Source organism: Argentina silus (assembly GCF_951799395.1).
Source record: "Argentina silus genome assembly, chromosome: 6".
In the NCBI taxonomy this organism is placed as follows: domain Eukaryota; kingdom Metazoa; phylum Chordata; class Actinopteri; order Argentiniformes; family Argentinidae; genus Argentina; species Argentina silus.
The window spans coordinates 8,473,518-8,491,701 of record NC_139660.1 but is presented as its reverse complement, the minus strand read 5'-3'; the positions used below and the strand labels follow the sequence as shown (position 1 = coordinate 8,491,701).

The 18,184-nt window shown below is 40.0% G+C and overlaps 1 protein-coding gene across 1 annotated transcript; it reads right to left on the bottom strand.

Annotated features, from left to right (window-relative positions):
• Positions 1 to 1,428: 1,428 nt before the first annotated feature.
• Positions 1,429 to 8,001, bottom strand: bcl6aa (BCL6A transcription repressor a). The gene is made up of 9 exons (XM_083672145.1): positions 7,962 to 8,001; positions 5,606 to 5,777; positions 5,278 to 5,499; positions 4,181 to 5,146; positions 3,668 to 3,840; positions 3,385 to 3,552; positions 3,158 to 3,288; positions 2,883 to 3,020; positions 1,429 to 2,748 (listed from the first exon to the last, which is right to left on the bottom strand). Exons 1-9 carry the CDS (start codon positions 7,990 to 7,992, stop codon positions 2,605 to 2,607), a joined length of 2,145 nt encoding a protein of 714 aa, XP_083528271.1. The 5' UTR covers positions 7,993 to 8,001; the 3' UTR covers positions 1,429 to 2,604.
• Positions 8,002 to 18,184: the final 10,183 nt, after the last annotated feature.

The window sequence follows — 18,184 nt, the reverse complement described above, 5'->3', positions numbered from 1 at the left end:
AGATGGAGAGGGGCCACTCTCTGATAAGCTCAACATCGGATGAGTTCTCAGATGAGGAGGTATTTCTGGTAATTTCTTGCTCATGTTTTATTCATAGTCTTTCTAAAGGAAGGTAAGGGCACAGAAATTGCAATTCCCTGCGCTGTTTTTTTCTTCCAGATATCAACCAAGAAAGGGCAACATTGTAGACTTGGACCAGAGGACATGGATGACACCGTTTTGTATGACTTCATGGAGTTCAATGATGCCCAGACGCTAGTTATAGAATCTGTAAAGGATGTCCTATCACACAGGTCTTGTGATATTGAAAGACCTTCTGTTGGCTGATTTAAAAAAAAAAAAAAAAAAAAAAAAAAAATATGTATTTGAATGTCTTTCAATGTTGTCATAGTCTACCCTATTTATTTGAATCAAATAAAGTTTTGAACCTGATTATTCTTTAGAACATTACATTTTCTAAAAGCAATATTTTTTGATTCTACTAACCTAACTTTTCGATCAAGGTGTCTTGTACTCATCTGCAGGTTTGTTCTGTCAGTCACCTATAATTATTATACATAGATGCAAGTTAAGGCCTCTGCCATGGTAAGTTTACTGCATTAATCATCCATCCAACCAACTTTATCCGCTACGATAATAGAATTTTCTTTCAACTACCCAGCAAATCTATCTATTGTCCAAACCATTGTTAAAGTTTTCCTACTAACTAAAATAAGACCATTTCTTTTGGAACTTATTATTTTTCTAGAGGTCTAACCTCAGTTATAGTTTTCAAACCCATTATATACTTTTTAAAAATATTTAGCTTGTGAGTGTCATGTAGGAATGACACCACCTGTCATAAGACAATGGAGAGACCCATTGTTACTGCAACTGTCATGGAACTTTCAAAACTCTTGAATAAAGAAGCAGGGGACATTTTTACAATGATTACACAAAGCACTCTTGGCAACTAGTTCTACCCTAATAAAAACCACCACATCTCTCCATCTCTCTTACATTAACAATCCTCTATCCTTATCTCTCTTTCTGTGTAGACTGACTCCACTTTAAGAACTTTCATTCAGATTTGTAATACTATTTAGACTTTTTAAATTGTAAGCATTTTAGGTAGCATTAATTAACAAGGTTTTCTATGAGGACCATTGGTTTCCTATGATACATTTTAAAATGCATCTCCTCTTTCACCTTTTAGGCTTAACACCCCACTTCAACTTCAGAATGTGTAGACTGATCCCACTTAAATAACTTCTATACAGACTTTTAATACTATGTTGATACTATATCTCTCTCTTTGTTTCAACTACCCAGCAAATCTATAGTCCAATCCACTATAGTCCAGCCCCTGCCACCCCCAGATCGTAGCTCTTCAGCTCCTCAGACTCTTACATCCTCAGGAAATAAATACAGTCCACCCTCAAGTTAATACATAGAAATTCAATACCTTTATTTTACATTCATACATCTATATTGTACAATAAGTTTAATGCAGTTAAAAAAGCCCAATCCCAAAACAAGTCCTGAAGATGTACAGCTCAAGCAATGATGAATTTGCATGTTTTAAGGTTGGTGACAAGCATTTAAAAAATATACACTCACACGCACACACTCAAAGGAAACTAGGACAAGTGGTGTCCTTGAGTTGTACCTTAATAGAGTTGGGCTGAATGAAAAGGAATTCAGTCACCATAGATAAAGGCACCTTGAGTACACAGTGTATGTACAAACTAAATCTAGACAATTATACAACTTTACTGTAGCTTCTAGTACAACGACAAAACTGTAAACCTTCACTTACCAAAAGAAATGAACAAAAACAAATCACATCTATACAAATACATTTGAAGCAAAATATCTTCTTGGTCATACCAAAGCAGTACCTTGAAATGCATATTTTAACATTTAAATTCTAGATTGGCTCTGCCAGCAGAGCAATCTAGTGGATATAATTACACATTATGTCACAATATTTATGCAGTTGCCCACTTCATGAATGTGAACTATTGGCAACAGAAGTAACGCCTCATGCATTTTTTTTCCACTTCAGAGAGCAGTGATCAGTCTCATGAGTTTAGAACAAAACCAAATCAGATGTCAAATGTTTAGACCGTTTTATCTTTCACATGAAAGAGGCAACTCTATATGGTGTAACATGTACATTGAGATATAAAATGTATAGACAATTCTTTATACAGCCAGATATTCCTTTACCTTAAAATATACCACCCTTCAATCAAAATTTCAATACTTTCAGAAAAGTAAGGTCTTTGATATAAAATACTGTATCCTCAAAAACTGGATTTTAATGTTTACATTCCATCCTTTTCTCGACAAAATAAAGCTTTTATATACCTCCAAAGCTTAAACACTTCCAACATAATTATATATTTGTATGTTTATAGAAACAATAAAGTGACTAAGATACCATATGTGGTTCTATGTTCACATGTAGAGGAAACCCGTTTAGAATGGCATACGCTGCCCATATATATATATATATTTTTTATCTGATCAACACAGTGTGGCACTACAATTTTGGATGATTGTACAAGTTGGGGTCTTTGAATGCCATGGTCAGGATTGCCCCCCCCCCTCTCTTTCAGCTCAGCATGCCTTGGTCAAGTCAGTTGGCAGGTCTGTAGTGGACATGCGGTATTGGATCTTGGTGTTGGTGATTGCTCCGTGCTTCTGTCGAAGATGCAATCGCAACTGACTCTTGTGGCGAAAGTGCAAGTTGCATTTCTCACACTGAGAAAAAGCATAAGCAAAAAAAGAAAGGGCGTAAGTGGTATTATAAACTGGATGGATCAAGTTCCTGTTGAATTACATCAAATGTTTTCTTATTATATGCATGTTTATGTTGCAGACGTCAATGTACTTACATGATAGGGCTTTTCTCCTGTGTGTATGCGCAGGTGGCTCTTCAACGTCTGCAGATGACGGAAGCGTGTTCCACAGATTTCGCAAGGATATGGCTTCTCACCAGTGTGGATCAACACATGGGCACGCAGATGAGCAACCTGACAATGAATGACAACAATAAATGAGTTAGACTTTACTCCAGCACGGAGAATTATATGCTTTTATTTTTTAGCAATTGCCAAAAAATAAATGCATTCCTTTTCTGTCACTCAATAGATAGAAGCGAGGGATTCACCTGCACAAAACGAGCTCCGCACGTCTCACATTTGTATGGCTTCTCTCCTGAGTGAATGCGAGTGTGAGTCTTGAGGTTAGCTGGTCTGTTGAACTGAGCACCACAGATGTTACAGCGATACGGCTTTTCTCCTGTAATACAAGAACGCATATAGAACAAGAGGTCAACTACAAAAACTACTGAGCAGACCTGCGAACCATTGGGATACAGCTAATTCCAGCACATACCTGTGTGGACAGTCTTGTGGCTGGCGAGGTTTCCCTTATAGCGGAAAGCTGCCTGGCAGCGGTCACACTTGTATGGCTTGTCACTGTGCACCTGAAGCACGTGGCGTTTCAGGGCCTCATCTTCTGCAAACTTCGAGTCGCATTCGTTACAAAAGAATGTACCGTTTTCTGTGTGCCAAAAGTTGGAGAAGAATTAGGGAGTAAGTAAATCAAGATGTATCTAGTAAATTAAAAACATTTTCTTGCCTTGGTCAATGAAGTAGAATATCTTAAAGCAACTCACCACAGCTGGAGTCAGAGTACTCTGAATGCAGCTCTGCCATCTCCTCTGCTAAACGGGAAGCAGGGGTGTTGGGACAAACTTCGGAGTGTTGTGGGGACTGAGAGCCACAGGAGGTGCACTTTAAGTGACTCATGTAGTGGCTGTCACCATTCCTCTGTGATCCCTCTAGTGCTCTGGAGAGACAAAACAAACACTTTGTCATACATGTTTCCTCTGCACAACAGTACAGACAGCAGAGAGAGACAACCCCGTGTCATGTACAATAGGATAGTCCATGAATTGAAATGTAACATTGCACAAAGGTTTCTCTTCCACTTAACAAGAGAATTGATGAAGTAAAGCTTAAAGAATGAGAGGTTTATGGAGTCTAACAGAACACTTGCAATTTGCATATGCTACAGGAAAAGGCAACATCTCAGACATTTTGAGCCACACACAGTTTGAAGGCAAGTTAGTACTTGTTTTGGGGATGATATCTCCCTTATGAAAATGCATATAGCTGTGAGAACTTACCTGTTAATGATATTGTTGAGGCGACTGGCCTGGGGCACAGGTAGGTCCTCTCCATGCTCGCTCATCTTGTTGTTGGCTTGTGGGTCAAGGTGCTCAGAGTCGCTGGCATGGAGGTAGGGAGGAAGGCCAAGGCATTGAGGGGAGCGCAGGCCTGGCTCTCGGAGCCCAGCCTCGTCTTCCTTGGCACTCTGGTTCAGCACAATGAACTTGTACTTTTTCCAGTTGCGAGCCTTGGGGTCCTGTGTGCCCTGTGGGGGTTGGACCCGGGCAGCTTGAGAGAGCCCAGCATTTTTGCTGCTACTGGACTCTGTAGGGGAGTTTGGCTGGCAGTCAGATTTGAGTGGGCTCTGAGGGCTGCTCATGAGGCTCTTACGGCCAGCAGAGGAGATTCCCAGGGGGTAGTGTTGATGGCTGATGGCTTCCTCTGCCTGGGGGGCATGCTCTTTACACACCTCCTTCTGCTGTTCATGGGCCACCCCAGGAAACCCACGCTTCCTGGAGCCAATGCCAATAGACTGGCCGACTCCCTCATGGCTTTCCTTCCTCGTCTCCTCATCCCTCGCTGCCTCCCTGGAGTAGGAGGAAGCTGTGTGGCAAATGCTGGAGGAGCTGCTGCTGACTGCCCTGGTGAATTCTGCCCTCATAGTGCTGGTGTTGTCAGGGGGAGAACAGTGCTTGTGATGGATACCACCTTTTGAGAAGTCAGCGAAAGCGTTTTTGGCATCTGTCAGCTTACAAAGGGGAAAAGGGAATCCTTGCACTGGGAATTGGCCGTAGAGATGATAGTTGCTTGGAGTATTGACCGCATTGAACATGCTTGAGCCATAGGGCCTCCCATCCCTAAAGGGGGCTACCCGGCTGGGCAAATTGTCGACCACGTCGTGGGGCCGGTAAGCATGAACATCCTGAGGTAAAAGCAAGGGGCTGACCAAAAACTCATCTCTGGGCAGCTTGACGGATGGATCACTGTGGAAAGAAATGAGAAAGTGAGACAATACCTGGGCATGAATGATTGACACACATACACGCACACAGAGATACACGCACACAGAGACAGACACACACACAGACACACACGCACACAGACACGCACGCACCTAGATTTAATGAATCTGTGGCAGGTGTCGACCACATGGTCCATCTGCAAGTAGATGGCTGTGTTCATGATGGCCATGATTAGGCTCTCCTTCAGCGTGAGACGGGAGGTGTACATGAACTCCAAGAGAATGGAAAAGCCCTCCGGATCCACCTTTGGATCCAGGCTGATGGCATTCAGGTTGCATTTGAGGGAGTCCGTAAAGATGGAGTAAAAGAGCCCACTACAGGAGAGCGGAGAGAAAGTGTTAGTATAATTTAATCTACAGAAAAGTGGAATGCAAACTGTGCTCAAAAAACTTTGGGATGTGACTGGGACTATGAACACACCTGCAAGCCATGAGAACGGTCTTGTGAGCTCGAAACTGCTGTCTGTTGACCAGAATGGTAACATCTGTGAGGATATCCCTGCTGCGCAGCCGATTGAGGTTGAGCAGAACGTCACTTGCGTGGCGTGTGAATTGGATGCAGCTGTCTGCTGCGCAAGCCATTTTGTCGAGCTCTGGAAATGTGAAGGAAATACACCTGATTATTGACAAATAAATATTGTAATATTTAATGTGAAACCCAGTGGAAGGGATCATTAGATTAGATTAGAGCAGTGATCACATGAAACCAATGGCGATAAATCAAGGCAATCTTTTAGTAAGCTGGGATGGGTGTTGTACAGTATGCTCTAAAATGTGTTGTCTTTATTAGGCTACTCTTATAACCAAGAACTTCCCATCATCACTCATCACTGACTTACAATAGAGCTTTTCAGCCAATGGGCGGCGCCATTGACCAAGCATTGGCGCTTTCAGGTCACATTCTCTGGGAAGCCCACTCGTTTAACAGTCGCTTAGTTAAGTTTGTACGCGTACGTCTTGACTTGACTATGAAATTGCTACCGACTTCGTTTGACACTGGCTATGATAAATAAGAGGGCGCGTCTTTAAATAATTTCGTAGTCAAAGGCACCGGGACATTCTTTAGATGTTGAACATTCTGTATCGGATCCGAACTAGAGTATGTTTCCATCCAAACCAACATGACAATCTAACGTGTTCCACACATGCAAGCAAAATGTTGCTTTATTTCATGTCAAACTTTCATGAGAGCTGCTGACAAAGTAATAAGCTATTCCGTGAAATACATAATAAATAAACTTTAATAATGCCCATCAATAATAATAAACAGATGTTTGAATGAAAAATAAACAAACGTCACTTTAAAGAAACATCGATAGCGTAGCCAAACTGCTTCAATTCCAGATCCTCTATATTTTATTTTAACCACAAGATGTCATCAATATTATCTAGGCTACAATGAATATGCCCAATCTTCCGCAATAGTTTACGGATGGTCACGCGGAGGATGTTATTGAAACTTTTCAATGCACTAAAACTTTGCTAACATTTTGGTGAGAACATCTTTGTCATTGTTTGTTTCGTGCCTATACATAGGTTATAGCCTACATTTACTGATGTTCACTATTTGTGTCCAGGTAACCCCAAGTGATGAAGTGTTTGAAACTGAACTCAGACCATTCGTTCACTTAGTAGCAGTGGAGTCCGTTTAATAACACGCAGAACTGGACAGAGATTTATGAACCTCTCTCAATGCCAAAGTCTAGAGCTGCCACTGGACACCTCCGAAAATGTTGTTTAAGAATAGAATATCAGATTGACGTAAACAGATTTCATCAACTGTGATTCCAATGTTAATGACTTTTCAGGCAGTGCTCTGACAACACAGACTATCATGTCACACTGACACATTCAGCCCTACGTATTATTCAAAGGAAATAGAGCAACATTGTGAGAAACAAGCAATTCAGCAGAAATATGACACTTCAAAAGTGTCTTTAATTAGTATTGTCAGTGGACATATCAAGTTCTCCAAATATTAAACTGTCGTCTTGCTTTTCGTGCATATCTTGCCATCCTCCCTGTGTCATAGTACAGCGTGCAGGTACAAATGTGCGCACAGAATGTGCGACGGTGGAAAGCTACCCACAAACTAAAAACAACAATGTTTCCGTGAGAACTGTGTGGGGTGATAGCGCGCGAGACACATCTTGTGCAACCAAATTCAGGGGGCTCGTGGCGATCGTTCGATTTCTTAAAGGTTTTACTGTAGCCTAAACATCTTAAACAAGCCTGACACCACTGCCAACTTGTGATCTACGAAGTCTACCTGCCACAGAAAGGAACAAACACTAACATTTGCCAGTGGGAATAAAACTAAATAAACATTCAAATCATTTTGGTGTAGCAGATAACAATGAAAATTCAATAGAAGTGATTACAATATACACCCAGGTCACTGCTTAACTTGGGTTTGCTCAGGGAAAAAAGGCAACAGCAATCTGTAATGCTGAACCCCTTGTTTACTGTAAGGCATGTCCAGCACACCAGATCTCACAGCGAGCACAGTAACATAAACCCCTACACTGTCAACCCGACACACAAGCTGAACAACCGTAGAATGACAAGACAGCGGAACATTAGATCATGGTCACCAGCCAAGCCATTTAAGATTAACAGTAAACTGAGCTCAAAACGCTAGACCAAACACCCTAAAATCACCTATTTGCAAATTTAAAAACACATTCAGACAAACAGCCATTTCAATAAAAACATCAGCAAGGGAGAGTACAACTTCGCGCCAAATTACAGACGAAAAAAGGAATTTAAAAAATCACCTGGTAGTGCTTTCCTAGAAACTTCTTGCATCACCACTTCTAAGAACCCCAGTTCTAAGAATCAGAAGAGCTCAATTCTCGGAATTTGAGCTTACGACTGTACCACTCTCAGAAGGCAGGGGAGAGTGTTGTTTTACTGGAAGTTCAGCTCACATCTTTCTGAAATTGTTAGTTCCATGAGTATTATACAACATGAGTTATAGAACACCTGTAATCCAAATTTAACTTAATATTCTGGATTTAAATGACAATTTGTGTCTATATTTTGTGAGAAATAGACTCTGGCGAGTTTTAATTCCCCCCTCTTTTCGATGCTCCCAGTCCTAGACGGTCACATGGACAGACGAGCTGGCTACGTAACCAATGGCTTAAGCCCAACCCCCTAAATTCTCAGAACTAATTTGCTATTCCATGACATAAGCAAAGTGTCCATTCGTTGACTTTCCCTGTATCAAACCCACAGACGTAACCTGCACAGAACATAGCTGGAGAGTTTATTCACACGGATACGCGTTGGCTCGGCCTATTTATTGTGATATTAATAATTTTTGCTTCTCCCACCGCGAATTGCTTTATCAAATCAGTCTTCTGTGATCATTGCTGTGGACTGCTGGCATCATAAGGGTTTGTTTGTGAAGGGATTATTTGTGAATCAAAGACATTGTTCTTGAAAACGGTCTTTTTGTCAATGGAAGCGCCTGTTTGTAGCTTTTATTTGACTTTGTAGAATTCATAAAGGCTATCTGTTTTCCATGTTTATAGCATTAGACAAAACATGCTTGTCAAACACGTATGGAGGTATCGAGGCTATTGCAGTGACTGATGTCTTGATTCTAAACTCAAACGGGCTATTCTCATCGAGCGCCGATGTGATATGTGTGCAAGCTGTAGACTCATTTTGTTTTGTTTTTGGGCGACATTTATTCTCATAATGGAATCATTATTCTGTGATTTCTATCAATCAAGCGAAACATTATCTAGTCAATTAGGCATAGTGAAATATTGTTACAATGTTACCGCGTTTAGCCTACGTTACACAAAATGTCAGTGCGGGGAATTAGTTCGTCCTAATGCGGTCATATAGAGTGTTCAAGAGAGATATTTGATCGCCTTCTAACTAACTCATTACGTTCTCTAAAGCCATATGCAATGTGAATAGCCTTCACAGCCAATGAGCCTAATGACTCCATACGCGGCTTATTCCCAACTGAAATTGGGGGTGAGATATATAGGCTTGAATTGAAAAAGCTAATTGCCAACCTTTGCATTAAAAAAATGTATGTTACAGAAAAGCTACCGAAATTGCGTTCCTTTAGTCAACAATATGCTTAATTATGTCAAGTCAAATACCCTAGAAAAAAAATAATTAAATGACGCATCTATAGTCTAGGCTACCTTTAACTCGCAGAATCATTTGATAGGCCGTCAGTTCCTCACAGCATCAATTGTGTTTGTTTTAGCTGCCTATGTTATTATGGCGCTATTAACAAGTCCAGTATGTGTTGCAGTAGCCTTCGGGCAATTAGGTTACCTATTGAGTTCAGATGTCAAGGCCAAGGCCAACCCCAAGTATATCACCCGCAGAATGTCATAAAACATGCACTCTTAAAGTGCAAATAACTAGAAAAAAGTGTAGTGGGTTTAAGTGAAATTTAGATATGAACCTGACGTGGAAAGTGTATACGTTGGATAGGCCTACAGCCTAATGCATGTTTGAAGAGATATTAAGCTGTCGAAATCAAATTGAGCATAGGCAATTGGATCTCATGTGCATATTTCGATTCTGACTATGGTCCTATGTCACGTTCATCGGTGTTCTGCAATAGATCATAACAGATTGTGACACGATGTCAACTTTAGTCTGGCGGGCAGCTTTAAATGAAAGTTGTGATGAAGCGGCCAATCACACCTCATTGACTAGGCTAGGCTTATAACTTTTCGAGAATGCATGGTGGGAAACGAATTTTCAGGCTAGCACTGGTGCAGTTTTGACTCCACGCACCCGACATTCCTTATCATTTGCCTGAATGATGAGGTTGGAGTTACAGAGGCCAGCCCTGTTGTAAAATACCAAACTCAGAGATCTGTTAAAACATTATGATTTCACATAGATAGCTTGTAAATGTTTTGTGAACTAGATTGGCATTGGATCCACATTTTTTTAGATCACTATTAGCATGCACTCAGCACGCATACTTTGTTTATAGACTTCAACGAAGTCAGAGATTGTGTTACATGTTAATATTATAGGCCCATTTGCCTCAGCAAACGTATAAACGACATTTCTGAGTTGAAATTCCTTTTATGCATTTTATTTTCAATCCTGTCCTGTGGAAATTCTTCTCACTTGACTTCATGAAGCCTAATGCAACAGAAGTGATTGCTCGATAATAGCCTTAGCCTATCATAATTATAACGGTGACGCATGCCTACAATGTGAGCGTTCATTGGTATTATGTTTGCATTGCATTTGCATTATAGATTATGTAGGCCTATGCGTTGCTAAACTTAGCACATTCATATTTGGGCCGGTATTTTTCTCATGTAGCCTACGTTCGTTGCTATAACTAACGTCTGGGTGCAAGCATATTATCGGTTTATGTGACCTATGTGCGTAGAAATATGTTTTTATTTTTATTTTTATTTTTTTAAGTGAGAGATTTCTGAGCCTCTGAAACGTCGGCCTATAGGCATATTCTCCTACTCTAGGCTTGTTATTCCTGATGGTCTACTTTTGAAGTCAACATTGTTATCAAACGTTAGCACTGACTTTCGTAAGTTACAACTGCATCTTGTTTTTGTAAATTACAACTGCATTGGAAATTTGATAAGATGTTTCATGAAAAACAATAAAAACTTGATTTGTTGAATTTAGTCATTCTGATGCTTGTATTTTTTCATACATCTTGTTGATTACCTAGATCCATGACCTACATTGAAATGTGAGATACTGAGTGAGAGCAAAGAAGTTCTTCCTCACTTTTGAAATTACATTATTATCATCATTTGGGTTGTGATGGCACAATTTCCCTATTTTTTTTTTTTACTCAACTCTGTGTTCAGCATGATTAGATTGGCTTCCATGCACACATTGTGATGTAGTCTATAAGGGCTGTCTATAATCAGGTGTGTAGAATGTGGTCACATACAGTAGCAACCTTGCTTGGTTTTATATGGTAGGAAAACATTCTGAATATGGCTTTAGGGCTGGAGACATTTGATTCAATGAGTGTGTTTAGACAACCAGCATACCTGGGAAGCTGTGCTTGTGGTGGCTCCACACCGCTGACTGTCCCTCTTCTCTCATCCTGTTGACACCCTGGCACAGAAGCAGCATGTGCTGGGCTGAGGAGAGAACATGAAAACATCTCAATCTGTTGCAAATCTCACAACAGTAACGCAACATTCCTGCTATTTCAATTTATGGATAGGAGAAGACTCTGCTACAACAAATACCCATGAAAACATTGATAGGAATACTAAAAAGCAGATTGCAATGAGTCATATTTGGTGCGTCTTTTGTTAAAATGAAACCATAAATGGTCAAGATGATTGATTATTGACAGTTACTGAATGATTGATTATTGCCATTCCAACTGCCAATGTCTCATTGTGTTTGCAGACATATTTCTGACTGATACTATAGCCTGGTAAACACACTGCAGGCACGCAGCTGTTGAAGAATGGTGAGGTGTGCTTACAAGTTTGAACTTCTGTGACCTACCATGACTCAAAAGATAAACATCTTGTAAAGGTATGTATGAGCATGTGGAGCAATGTCTTCTCTCGTAAAGAGCCATGGATTTGTATGAGACTTGCTTTTTTGGAATGTTTGCTGTTATCATTATCAATGACTCTATTGTGACAACAGTACGCATGCAGCAGTGTATTTGTCTATTGTCTACAAACCAACAAACCATGTTTTATTTGCCAATCAATCAATAAATCTATCAATCAATCAACCAATCACTGTTTGGAATGTGGTATTTTCTGCTACAGTTCAGTAGACAGGGTACCATACGTGGACAATCTATGCTTTACCAATATTTTCGGATTAAATGTTTATCCAAGTTTGAAGCATGTTGGTTTTATACCACTATCGTCATGCTAAAGGTTTTTTTTAAACAGCTATAGTTGTTAGGCTTAAGGGTGTATGCCTACACCTGATTATGACAAGTGACATTTTGGTACTTTTTCTTTGTAACAAGAGTGCCCTATGCTGAGGTAAGAAAGAGTGTAGACAGGAAGAGTTATTCTTAAAATAGTTTGCCTGTGCTGTGCTCAGCCTCACAATGTGTGGGCCCATTTTGTAGAGTAGAGGTGTTGCAAGGCACAGAGAAATTACATTCTCGGGTCCTTTCCCTCAGTGAATAAATGTAGTTGTCTACCTGAAGGATTATCTGTTTGCAGCTGTGATGGCTGGCTATCATGTCACATTTATTCAAAGAACAAGCCACAGAAGTTTTGTGCCTTTGGAGAGCTCACTCTAATTTTGCAATGTTAGAAGGTAATTGACATACTTTTCAAGCCCTCATAAATTGTGTTTGGCTGAGAAATTATAGCCATTTTCATTATTTGAATGATCAAACAACATAACTGATTGAATACTAACAGTCAGTTTTCTCCAGCTGGCACACATCACTATGTAAATCAAATACACATTTAAATTCACAGTGCAGAGGTCTGATATAAGATTGAATCTTGGTCTTTGTTTTTATGGCGAACGGGTAACTTTTTGAGTAAATCATTGTGTCGTTAAGTTCATAATGTGTGTGTCAGGGGAGGCTGGTGGAGATAGAAATTGGAGGATGGGTTTCAAATTTGAATAATAATGGCATGAGTTAAAGGGGCAATCTAGGATTGGTACATCAATTTTGACATCAACTTTTAAATTAATGATATATAGCCATTGATTCTTGAAGAATATGACTTATAAATGCCTCACACGCTTAGTTCAATTGTCTTATCCCATCAGAACCCATTCCCATACTCCATTCTTGGTAAACAATGTAATTGTAAACAAACACTGTATAGCTTCAAAACATCGTTAAAACTATCATTTTGATCTCATAGATGGTCAGTCCTTGCATCTAAGCTCTGTTTATGAATTTGAGAGTGGTTACATTTCTCCAGCCCCATACCTGAGCCGTTCAAAAAAAGTGCCGTTCTAACTGTTTTGTTGTTGTTTGAATCCCCCCTTTAATGGTTATGCTCTCATACAACAAATATTGGTAAGCAAGTGGATTGGTCATCATTAGCAATGTTGCATATCAATGATATACTGTTTTCTCAACTTTTGTTAGATGCAACGTTCCTTGTTCTAATGTAAGAACGTTTTCCCTCTGGATCGCCCAAGCATTCGCCCATTTGGATCCGGCGTTCCACCCCAGGTGTTCAGAATTCAAAACAAGGGGGAAAAACGTCTCCAAAATAATTAAAGCCCACAATTTTACAACAATCTCCGATTCAGCACTGCCAAATAAAGACTATGTCGGGCTCCAAACAAAGAGCAGCGTCAACTTTATTTCAATCCACTTGGGGGATGTTTAAGGCGCTCCAACACGGTTATGCATAATGCACGGCCATTAACCATCCAGGAGTTTGGAGAGAGATGTGTAATTTACCAAGCCCCCCTGCTGTGCCCAACTATACAAGGATACGATAATTACTGCAAAACCTTGGTAAACTTTCGCTCAACCAATTCTACACAGAAATAAATGACCCACTTATAGAAGATGGAGGAAGAAGAGTGGAGAGTGGCTACCTGATCAATACCTACAAGTCTTATTGCCTCTCTACTCTATCACTAGCCCCATCATTTCCCATTGTATATGAACAAAGGGAATTATATGATGGGAATTATACAACAGTAACTGATGGTGTTACTCTATCACCTGTGTGGTTAACAGCAGCACTTGGTTAGGGGAATGAGCGATAGCTCACTGTCACAATATTAACTGCCTTATGGTCTTCACAAGTCTTAAATGAGAAGAATTATCCCTGTTTTTCAGTTTTGAGAACATTACTAGCACAGGTTGTGAAAGTGATAACACATGGCCCAGTACCAAAATAAAAAATAATGTGTGAAAATCTCTGAGACAGGGCAATATAGTGAATAACTACAGAATCACCGCATAGACTGGGTGGGCGCCTGATAGGTCATTGGATAGAAATGCCCACTGACAAAAGCCTGAGGCCCGGAGGTTGCCTCACACAATCTTTTTCATAAACTGCACACTTTTCTCTCGTTTCACAGCAAATTTCTGCCAACTTCAGTGTTCATTGTCAGCAAAGATGTGAGTGGGGAGAGCTTCTGTTCTGAGAGGCATGATGCAACCAGGCTGTAACACCAAACAGATATGCTGTTAGCTACAAAACAGAGGTCTTTTCAGTTCCCCTCTAAAGAAGAAATAGTTTTGTGTTGTTAATAAGTTTCAGGATTTTTTTTACATTCCTCATTGGGTCCCTGAAGGATTATCACATGGTCGCAATTCCTCAGCTCAATGGAAATGGTTTCCTTGAAAATCCTCACATGCGCTTCTTCTGAGTTTGTTTGCATTTCTTTTCACTTTTCATTATGAAAGGATATCATTGTTTTTCGGAATGTAAAAAATACAGTAGACGTGATCATTAGTTCAACCATCATTTTGAATTTAGTCAAAAACATTATTCAGGGTAGGACAGTGATGAATGTCCATGTGCTCTACAGTGACATTCTGTAAGGGAATCATGATGTCTGTTCTCGAGTGAGAAATGAAAAGCTTCAGCTGTGTAGTTTCAGTTCTATTTGCCTACTCCCAGTTTATAGCACCATCAAATTCAGATGGTGTATTATAAGTATTTTTTGGGCATTATCCATTCTAAAACATACGCTGTGGTGGAAATAGATGTGGGAATTTGACTTGCCCTCAATGAGTCATGGCTGTATGCCCCCGTTGTCAGATGAAGATCATTCTCAAGGATGCCTGCTGTGGTTGACTCTGACCTTTGATCCCTTCACTTGAACCCCTGCAGGAAACCACAGGGTCACCCTGCTAACAGGCCAAAGCTGGCTGGAAAGAGGCCACAGTTCATGTTTACAACTTTCCCCTTTTCCAACATTTTCTAAGAAGTATTCTATGCACTACATTCCTTGTCATTGCATGTTGCTGTCATGTAGTTTGTTGGTGTTCAAGATAACACTTTACATGAAGTCAGTACCTGTGTAGTAAAGATGCACATCTTGAGTTGATGCATTGGCCATTTACAAATATGTAGTTTTGCTGGTAACATAAATTGAAGGTGAGTGCTGCCATGTGAACTGGTGTGATGGACAGGGTTTTACTGTTAGGCCAAGAGGACATCTTCAAGGTTTAAGGGCGACACTTGAGTTTATATGTCTCAGACAGGGCTACCTCATCACAAGAGCATGATTCCAAATTACCTTCACTACATTGGCAGTGGTATACCTCTTCCTATTGTTTTAACTCAGACCAGGGTCACCATCTGTTTGCATGCATGTAAACAGCATGTTTCTCTATGTGCATAGCCACAAAGGTGAGAAGTGGATGCTGCCCTCACTCCCCTCTGAGTAACATGGTAAATGCTAGTGCACAAGGATGTGTGGTCTATCTATCGACTAAAAGTGACTTAAAGGGGTCAACGAAGATAGTTACTCAACTGATGAATCTCTTGCTGTCTGTTTGTCCTACAGCCTAATAATTAATATATAAATTAATATGGCAAATATTAATGGATTCAACAATTCTATCTCATTTACTTTTAATTGTACATGCTTTTATTCTAGGAATACGTTTATGAAGTAATATTAATTATCACTGCCTGTAAAAATATAAATATGGCCTGTAATAGACTTAGTAACCATTTGAAACATGTTTTACTTGAAATCATATCAGATAAATTCAGAAATAGGAGTGAGACATAGTGTATCCAAGTGCAACAATTCTCTCTGCTCAAAACTGGCAAGTACTGTATGTTCCATTTGACACACAAACCAGACAATCCTTGGTCATTGCTAAATCTTTTGCGTTGTGGAAATTTCCATTAGCTGACATGGCAACCACATTTTTATCATTAATAAAACGCAGTGAAGTTGCTTGTTTTGCTGTGTGGGATCTCTAGCTCCTCCTCCTTCAAGAGTCCCAGTTGAGGGTGCTCACTGTCTATGGGGACTTGGGTGTGTTGCTTACATAGCTCTGGGCAAAAACCAGGCCCTGACGTAATGTCAACGCCAGCTCAGGGGAGGAGTGAGCATGGCAAGTGATATTCCCTGGGAACCTGGAGATGACCTCTGTGGAGAGACACATGTTTTGCTAGAGGAGATAAAGACCCAAAACTTTACCTTTAACCTTGACATTGTTTGTGAGGGCCATTGAGTCAGGTCAAAGTTCCAAGAAAGGGAAAGAAAACAAGTTCAAAAGAAGGGAAAATAATCGAGGACTGATACATTTTGAATACATTATATATTCATAGATATATTTTGGTAATATTACTCCATACCATTAGTACATTGTCTTTTCTTTGGTTTGATATTACTTTTTGCTTTCTTTTCCCTAGTGCAAACATTTGATGAACCTGCCACATAAAATTAAACATTCAGGTTCTCAGGTTCTCTAAGGGTGATTACTGCAGAGCCGAGTGCAAAATGTGCAGCAGGAATGAAGACCAGTTAAGTAGAATCAAAGCGTGTAGATTGAGGGCTTTCTGGAGTGCAGGAGAGGTGCTAGGAATGCAAGCTCCCAAGTCAAACACGATGGAATTTTCCATGGCTGCCTCAAACATTCCCTTACCAGTGTGCCATCTGGTGGATGATGGGTCAAGTTAGAGAGGTGCATGCAATGTTTTTACCCTCTCTCTCTTTCTGTTCAAGATTGCAGTAACAGGAGTTTGCGGTGTCTCATGAGGCAGATCAAAATTAGGGATTCATTTACTTTACAGTTTGTGCACAAATAACGGCTCTATCTAAATTAACATCTGATATCAATATTTTAAAAAATGTTTTAAGATGTCCTTGTAATTTGACCAAACTATCAGTACATGTCACACTTTATTGCCAAAAACAAGGCGGAAGAGTGAGAATCTGGACACGGAGCAAAGAAAACTGTAAACAAATGGCTCTTATTTCTATGCACCTCCCCTCTCTCCGTAGCCATATCCAATAGATTCCTCTCTCTGAGTCAATCCTCCTCTCTGTACTGCTATCCATGAAGTGTCACGATAACTGTTTACTGACTGTCAGAAAGAGGCTGTTCAGGACTAGGGGACAGTTTGCCCCCTCCTGTCAGACTTCTATGTCATGTTTTCTCTCTGAGTGACTCCTAAGACCCCTCTTTTCACAATCAATTGTCTTTTGACATTAAGGGGCTGCTCATTGCGTGCAATATGGCATGCCTTGCACAAAGGTATTTTTGTATTACTACAAAATGTCTTGGTTTGGATCATAACTTGAACAAAATAATTGTGCTGTAGGTGTGATAGTGTTATGCAACATTGCACAAAAATGGACACAGTGACACATGCATCTGTGAATCACCTCACAAACTACACTGTAAATTCTAGTAAAAATACCAAAACATTCAGTAATTTTAAGACAGTATTCAGGTCCTAGCTCATATGTGATAGATCTAAGAAAACACATATTCTCTTCATTGTCTTGGACGGAACCTTGGCTTCGGAGACTATGAAAACATGTTGCCTGAATCTCGTTCAGAAAATGCTGAATCAATCTAAAATACTTTGTGCTAAAAATAAAACAAACATACTCATAATGAACGGCAATACCACTGATTATCCTGCAATGTTTGGTTTGCTTTTGTCACACACTCTATTGTCATAGTTTATGGCTCAGTCTTCCACTCTTTAGCCAAGATTCCTTTCATGAAGAGATTGTGTGTTTTCTAAGATCCATTATATTTGAGGTTGAACCTAATGAACCCTGTCTTAAAACCACTGAATGCATCTTTCCTTTTGCTTGCAGTTGATCTGTTTTTAGTTAGCAAAGGGGTTCAAACAGGTTGACTTGTGAGGGTTCATGCTGTAACCAGTTCAGTGGCCTTGTATCCACTATCTTGTTAAGCCAACTGGCCGAAATGTTAGCATGGGACGGGTAGTGTGTAATATCCTCTTTCGTATCAAGCCATGGTGATGAACTGTCTCTACATTTCTATGTATTTGTTTTGAATAAAATCATTGCCATAAGCCCTGCTTTAGATCAGCAGAGACAA

Bases quoted from the DNA above. Each gene is read 5' to 3' on its own strand.
- bcl6aa (XM_083672145.1), bottom strand. From the start codon at position 7,992: ATGCAAGAAGTTTCTAGGAAAGCACTACCAG. The intron at 5,500-5,605 runs GTGTGTTCATAG...GCTCTCCTGTAG, and splicing joins ACCGTTCTCATGGCTTGCAG to TGGGCTCTTTTACTCCATCT. The intron at 3,021-3,157 runs GTGAATCCCTCG...ATTCATTGTCAG, and splicing joins GCGGAGCTCGTTTTGTGCAG to GTTGCTCATCTGCGTGCCCA.